Genomic DNA, 7,867 nt, shown 5'->3' on the forward strand with positions numbered 1-7,867 from the left:
AAGGCTTACGAAGCCGAAGCCCTGTTTCAGCCCTGCTATACCCTTCTATGCCGTTCCCTTCCCCTTTCGTCTGGGCCAGGGCCTTGGTCGAAGAGTAATTTGCGAATCTCTCTCTATATTTCTGTCTCTCTCTCGAATGGCTATAAACATGGTGCGGATTAAGGATACGGCAGCGGCGACAGAAAGGATAATTCGCCAACCGACAATGCAGCGCGGACAAAGGTGTTTTGTTTTTATGACTTTGTAACTCCTTCGCCAGCTTAAGGAGGTACATATACCAGAAGTATCTGAGTAGCTCTGCTCGTGTTTGGGAAAGGATAAGTTTACGATCGTTATGGTTGAGGCCAAAGGGCAAGGGTAGGGGTATGGGCCGGGTTAAGGAGGCAGGTACCGTGTCCGGCTAAGTGGACACAATAGAACGCCTATTCGCGAATGCGAATTCTGCGAGAGGGAGAGAGTTCGGCTCTGTGTGGACTGTGTTGACAAAGGCGGGCTATATTTTGGCTATTTAAAGGATTACGCTAAAGGATTGACTTTGCAGCCTTGACTCATTCCCCGTCTGCAGACGATTCCGCCCACAAAGACACTTTCCGCGAATCTCTGACTCGCCTGCGGGTTGAGAGCGTCCTTCCACTTTCCAATAAAGCGAAATGCGAATAAAAAGGATAAAAAACGGTCGAAAAAGGCTTCGATTCGCGGAAGGACGTTAGAAGAGTTAACGTAACTCTTTCGCAATTTACACGTAAATCTTTTACTACTCCTTTACAGGAAACATTTTTGACTCTTAACGAAAGGAAAATTTACTCTTAGAAATATCGTAAAGTCTTTTGTGAGAAATATTCTTGCTTAATGTTAGCTAGAGATGTAGGTATAGAGTTAGCAATGACCAGAGATTAGTGGGAAAGGCTTTTGAAGGAAAGAAGAATCCTTTGACTTAGAAATTCAGTGGAATTTCATTTAGGATTTTCATATATTTAAAAGAGGGGCTACAGTTGTGTAGGAAAAGGCTAAGACGATTAAAAGACAGCCTTCAACAGTCAGAAATATTATTATAATATCGAGAATTATGATATTTGTAAAATAGAAGTTTAAAGTCTTAACTCATAGCTGTATTCCCCTCCACCTCAGTTAAAAGTTCACAACCCTCTCAACAAATTTATTTAACCTCAATCGAAATCCATTTCGCACCTAACTTTAGTTTCTGCCTTTGGAACCCACAGATGGTGTTTCCCTGCTCTGGCCTCTATCCTGTGCCACACTGTCCACTCTTATCTAATGAGTCGTATAAATGATGCCCCAGGAAAATGCGCGTGCACATGGCTCCTTTGACTGTGCCTCTGCCTCTTTCTTTGTATCTGTATCTGACTCTCCGTTGCGTTACCCATAACTGTCATGGGTGTGCAATGAAAAATGACCAATCAATGTCTCACTTCAATAGATGGGCAAACAGCGAAGGGCTGCCGGTCGTACCGGGGGGGATGCGGTGGTAGATAGACCCCGTTTTCCCGACCAAAATGTGACATTTTCCTCTAGCCAAAAAGAGTGAATTTTATAGAAAATCTGAAAGACCATGGAAGGGGCGATGCTCGAGCAAGAAAATGCAGCTGCTCGAATTTGCACGATTCGTGCTTAAATCGAAGCGTTTGTTTTTGGTATTTATTGGGCATAGAATTTGTTGGGGGGTTGCAAGGATCAAACGAGGATGTGATCAAAGTCAGAGAGGACATAGAACTCTAAATGAATTCATCTGTGTATCAGTACCGATGTTTATCTTTCTATATATCTTTGGTTATATTTCCTACTTTTGGAGGTGAAATGATAATAGAATCCACAGACACCTATTCGATAGGTTTTCAATCGTCTATCTCTAACTATAATATTTTTGGTAATATATCATCTCTGGTTTCGGGAAGATTTTCTTTTAGATTTTCTTTTCCCATAAGCGATAGCCTTCTTGTGCCCCCCCAAAATCCCTCGACCTTTTCATTGTAATAAAAATTCAAAGTGTTTGTTTTGTTCTCTTGTAAATTCGATTATTTCCGAAAAATATATATTTAAATAAATATTAATATTGCTAAGGGACTTAAAACTACAACTAGGAGTATACTACTGTACAGAAAAGCACTTTCGCTTAACAGAAAACATGTGTGTGGTGTGTGTGTCAGTCTCCAAGTTCTTGAATCATTATCATCGGTTGGTTGTGTGTTTGGCCGCAGATAATCGATCGCTGAGAACCCATCATGGCCAGCCACTGGGTTCGGCTCGCAGCAGCCCGGCAAGGAGCCTCTGTAGTCATCAGTATCCCTGCCCCTGCCCCGCGCAGGCGCACAGCGCACTCGTCCTGGGCCCGAATGATGGGCACCGTAGGGAGTGCGCTCTCCTCTGTGTGCGCGCTGTGTCGCTGCCTTGCAGCGCGGTTGCAGCTTCGGTCTCGGCTTCGGCATTTGCGTGTCACCGGCAAATGGTCGAGAGAAGTGCTTGTGTGTGCGTCTCGGTTCCGCTCTGTGGCAGATAGATAGATGTGTGTGTGTGTGCGTCTTGTGGGTCGCCTAGGGCAGGTGATGGTACAGGCCCTGGGCCTGGGCCCGGTTGGAGGCGGTCAGCTCCTGCTGTTGGTGGTGCTGGTGCTGGTAGGCACTGACACTGCACTGCTGCTGGGTCTGTTGATGATATTGCGGTGTGACGTACTGCTGCTCGTACTGCTGCTGCTGCTGCGGGTAATCATTGAGGGACAGGCCATAGCCCTGGCCGTGTCCGTGACCAAATTGTTGGCTGCTGGACAAATAAGCGGGATACGGAGCGGTGGCATGGTAGGGCATCGACTGCGGCTGGGCTACGGCGGCGGAGGTGGCGGTTTCTAGAGGTGCCAGCAGAGCACCATAGGACGTGCTGCAGTGCTCGGGTGAGCCCTCCAGAGTGCGATCCTTCTTGGACTTCATGCGTCGGTTCTGGAACCAGATCTTGATCTGTCGCTCGCTCAGGCTCAAGGCATTGGCAATGTCGACGCGACGCCGCCGCGTGATGTACCGATTGAAGTGGAACTCCTTCTCCAGCTCCAAGGTCTGGTAGCGGGTGTAGGTCTGGCGAGTGCGTTTCGAGTCTTTGCAATCTGAAGGATACAAAAAAGATGCAAATTTGGTTAGTCAACGATTCCTTCGACGATTCAATGGGGGATGGATTGTGCTAAAATGTGGCTCAGAACGATGCCTACCTGATGCGAGGCTCTCTTCGATGTGCGACCAATTGAAATCGGCGGCGACTCCGCTATTGGCAGCTGTCACAATTCGATGATTGATCTCATGACTGACATTCGATGCCGTGCCGGACTTGACTCCGGGCGATTGGGGTGGCGTGCTGATGCCCTCCACTATGGACGTGGGCGTGGCTGGTGTAGAGGCTAGTGGTGGTGGTGTGCCCGCCACATATTCGCCATTCTTGTGATTCTTTTGGGACTGTGGCGAGTAGACATCGAGATAGTCGACATCCTCGGAGGCGCTGGGAGTGGGTGCAGCCACGTACTCCTGCTCGTAGCTGGGAGCGGGACTGGAGCTGGCCTTAATCTGCGCTGGCACTGTGGCTGGGCTCTTCTTCACCGTCTCGAAGGTGGTGTAGAAGTAGTCGGGTGTGTACTTTAGCTTCTTTACGGGATTCGTCAGCAGAGCACGGAGTGTGCTGGGTCGCTCCTCGACGGCGGCGATGACAGCGGCAGCATCTTCGGCCTTGCGCTTCAGTGTCTTCACGGGAGAGGCGGCAAGGATGGGCTCAGGCTGGGATGCGGGCATCGCAGGCACCGCTGGAATCTGTGGAACTGTGGCATCTATGGGACTGTAGCTGCTCTGGGCGTAGTAGCAACTGTCCGAGTAGCTCTCCTGGACTCCATAGGCTGCTCCGTAGTTGCCCTGATAGCCGGCTGGCGATGGCTGCCACTGGCTGGCAGTACTCTGTGTGGCACTCTGGTAGTAGCTGTTGTCATAGTACGTGGGCGGCAGGCTGTGGGCGGTGTGATGGTGATACATGTTGTACATGTTATCGGCGTAGTAGTGGCTCTGACTGTTGGTGGTGGCCATGGCTGGTGGACTCTGTTCTGGTTCTTCTGCTCTGAGAGAGTGCGATGTGTGCGCGACGCTGATGCGTTTGCGAATGAGCTACTCCTGCCACAGATCCTGCCTAATATAGCAAACTGAACTGAACTCAGCTTCCACTGATGCCCGGCACACGCTCGTCGTCATAGCGCATAAATATCCCTGCGCATGACACTTTGACACATGCTGGGCCCGAGAACTACCCCTCCCCGGCCTCGGCCTCACTGGGCCGTGTCCTTGCCGGCGTTTATGGCTGCGACAGAGGGGTAGCAGTACAGAGCAGAGTTTATCCGTTCGGGAGTGCAAGTTATCCGCTGAGGAGCCTACCTGCTGTGCTGCTTATTACCTACCCATCGCGCCCATTATCATCGCGAAGCGTTCAAAAACTTATCCGGACCGAGCGACGAGAGCCGACAGCCGAGAGAGCATTTCCCCTCCAGAGATCCGATCGGTTCCAGCCTTGAGAGCCTTGAGACGCTTGTCGTGCGCAGGACCTTGTCTCGTAATTACAGCCGTCGATAGGTAGATGAGGCAGATGAGGATGGATGGATGGGTGGGCGAGCGGGACGGCGGCTGCTGCTGATGCTGCTGCTGCTGCTTTCGCATTCCTCTCTCTAATTGCAATAATCATAAAGACATAAAAAGGAACTGTAAACCGTGTTGCTGAAACTCTGTCCGAACAATGGGCTTTTTCCCTTAGACCCGATTTATGGTTCGTTCTGGCCCTTCGTAAAAATTTCTCTGGATTTTTTCCATAGCGCGGAGCTCTGAACCGGGAAGCTGATGCCAGTTGTTCTCGGAATCCACGCATCGATTCGGCATCGATTCCTCGGGCCTCGTCCTGGAATGGGCTGCCAAAAGGATAACATTACGTTTATCCTTACGCCAGGACTGCGGATGAGGATTGCGCGTGCTCCTTGGCCAGGGGTCGCGTGTTTGCGCTTTTTGTTTGTTCTCGTGGCCAAGCAAGTGCCGGAACTGCCTCTCCCTCCGCATCGCACTCCTCTCCTCCCATTTTGAAGCACTTGTATTTGCATAGCCCTCGCAAGTCGACCCAAAAGCCGCTCAACTAAATTGACTGCTAAAAAAAACAATAACCCATAGATACAGCAAGCGATTCTCGCCTACTTTTTGTGTTTACACGACTTTCTGATCGGCTTACGTGGCAGGCAGCCACCCCCGTTCTCCAACCCCTAGGACGGGACTGGATATATCGCCGATAGTAGTAGTCCTGACATATGTGTGCAGTTTTGGTGCATGTGCGAATAGAACCCCCACCACTCGTATTCGCTCTGTATTCTGTTCTGTATCCCATCCCCCATGTGCATTGCGACAGCTTCCATTGTTGGACAAAATTTATGGCGTTTTTCAGTTTGACAGTAGAGGAATCGGACCCCGAGCAGCCCACTCTCCTCGCACTGTTCTGTGATTGCTCTATTGGTAACGGATATGAGCTTGGTTTCTGGTTTTAGAGTAGATTTAACACTGCAATGCTCTATATAGAGTGGGAGAGGGTAATTCTTGAATGGAATTGTGACAAAGAGGGCCAAGATTTTTGTAAAATGAAGAGCTCTAGGCAACGACATGACAATAATCTATATTCCAAGGAATCAATATTCTAGTCACTGAATTTCCAACTCCAACTATTTCATTCATCTTATATGTTTTCTAGTCTTTCTATTAGCCATAAATCATATACTATTCCCCCCCAAGTCTGTGTCTAACTTTTATTAAATTTAATTGAGCATTTATTTTACTGCTCGGAGGCCACTTAACTTTCTCACTTACGGCTGATTGGCTGCCATTCGCTCAACAGCACAGATTAACCCTTACCCTAATCCTAACCCAACACACATGGCCATAAAATACTCGCCAGAAGAAATACAGCAGGACCAGGACCAGGACCAGGACCAAGGCAACTTTAATTGAGTTGTAAGGCCCACATGCGAGTGTCCGACCACAACACACCCCAAGCCCGAAGCACGAGGCCCGAAGCCGAACCCCAGCGCGGGGACTTGTATCTCAACCCAAGAATTCGTGCGTTTTTATTGTCGAATTAATAAATTACCTTGACAGTGAATCGGGACCATCCCATTGTGTCGGAGTGGCTGCAGTATGTCCCGGTCCCTGTGCCTGGACCACGCTCTCCCTGGTCCCCTGGTTCCCTGTTCCTCCTTCCTTCCTTCCTTCCGCAGACGGCGTTGCACATTTTTGGCACTTCCATGAGGGTAGCCCGCGCCCAGACAGACAGCCACACAGCCAGTGGGTCGGTCAGATATTATTGATCAATGCACGGGACGGCACGGGAAGGTAGAACCAGGCACGCGCCTGGAGGAGGCGAGTGTGTTAATTCCCAGCGACATCCCAGCATTTTCACAGTCCCAATCTCTCCTCCGGCATCATCATCATTTAGCTTCATCAGCTGCTGCTTTTGGTCAAGCCAGAATCATTAGTGGATAGAAGATAAATTGAACCAAAATGCAGATTGAAATCAGTTGCGGAATACACATTTTCCACAATGATTCTGCCACAAAAATTGCTGTAGGAAACAGGAACTCTTCGGAAATATTTACCCATTCCTAAGTGACTAAAACTAAACCAAAGTCCCAATTACAATCGTGCAGCTTCCACTGTAATAACAGTTTATAGTTCGTTGAATTGGATTATCAATTGCAGAACCTGCTGCTTGAGACCCCATCAATATTTGGGACTTCAAAAGATTTCCCCATGGAAATGGATGCCCCAGAGTTTAGGCATTACATAAGATATACTCCACTGGGATACTCCAGTTTCAGTTCCTACTCCAAAGCATTGTTTGTTTTCCTTGGGTTGTGTGTGGATCTGCCGATGGTCACACGCTGGGGGTTTGTCTTTGAAGTCGCTGCTGACCCCACTCCTCCTCCTGGTGGGAATCGTCTGATAGTATTGCTCATTACGCCGATCCCAAATGCTAATTGTGCGGCAGCCAAGAGGCAGAACAGAGAGTGGGGTGATCGGCTAGATCGACACTCATTATCAGAGTGAAACAGTCGACTGCCCGCTGCGTATAAAATGGTAAAGGGCCGAGAAAAATTATCAACAAACAAAACAAACAACTTCGAGTGGTGTTCGAGTAAATTCCCCTACGATTCCGATATATCTCTATATATAGTATCAGCGTCAATCCGTCTAACGCGAGAGAGTATCGCCCAGAGAGGGGGGGCACAGCGTGAGGTTTTCTTTGGAGCATCATCGATGGATCGGGCATCGGGCATCGGTCGGTGGAGTGCAATCAATTTGATTGCCTCAATCGGCGGCTAATTAGTGAGAAACGTTCGGGAATTATTCAAAATTTTCCGTGTGCGTTATGCGATTTGTTTGATTTAGCCATTAAAGTGCACAGATCCAAGTCGTTAACTCTCTCTCCCTCTCTCTCTGCTGAGGAATCAATCTGCCAGATGGTGGAGACCTGCAGCGATGAAGTAATTTTCAGCTTTCGGCTACTCCTACTGCTCACTCAGCGCGGCTGCCAATCATTTGCCATGGCTCATTCGAATGAGAATGCTTAATGGTAGGACAGGACAGTGCAGGACATTTTCACTGACCTTGGTTCAAGAGCCTGGTCCCACAGACTCAGACAAGACTCCTCTCGAGGTCACCTCAAACGTTCCGGCCTTGGGCAGTCACGACAGTCGACAGTCGATAGTCGGCACCAATCGAAGTCAAGGCTGCTCTGATGCTGTGTGCCCCTTTTCAGTGTTTCCTCAATGTTTTTGTACAAATATTTTCCCAATGCGTCACGCGTC

The 7,867-nt window shown here is 49.0% G+C and overlaps 1 protein-coding gene across 1 annotated transcript; it reads right to left on the reverse strand.

Moving 5' to 3' along the window:
- Positions 1 to 2,549: 2,549 nt before the first annotated feature.
- On the reverse strand, positions 2,550 to 4,067 carry LOC6591508 (segmentation protein fushi tarazu). The gene is made up of 2 exons (XM_002016922.1): positions 3,212 to 4,067; positions 2,550 to 3,109 (listed from the first exon to the last, which is right to left on the reverse strand). The coding sequence occupies exons 1-2, from the start codon at positions 4,065 to 4,067 to the stop codon at positions 2,550 to 2,552; spliced, it is 1,416 nt and encodes a 471-aa protein (XP_002016958.1).
- Positions 4,068 to 7,867: the final 3,800 nt, after the last annotated feature.

The sequence above is a fragment of the Drosophila persimilis genome, unplaced genomic scaffold, assembly GCF_003286085.1.
Source record: "Drosophila persimilis strain 14011-0111.01,24,50 unplaced genomic scaffold, DperRS2 tig00000000-arrow-pilon, whole genome shotgun sequence".
NCBI classification, from domain to species: Eukaryota; Metazoa; Arthropoda; class Insecta; order Diptera; family Drosophilidae; genus Drosophila; species Drosophila persimilis.

What these genes read in the sequence shown, in the direction of transcription:
- LOC6591508 (XM_002016922.1), bottom strand. Translation starts at nt 4,067, where the DNA reads ATGGCCACCACCAACAGTCAGAGCCACTACTACGCCGATAACATGTAC. An exon ending in CGAAGAGAGCCTCGCATCAG is followed by an intron (nt 3,110 to 3,211) that starts GTAGGCATCGTT and finishes TGTATCCTTCAG; the next exon opens with ATTGCAAAGACTCGAAACGC.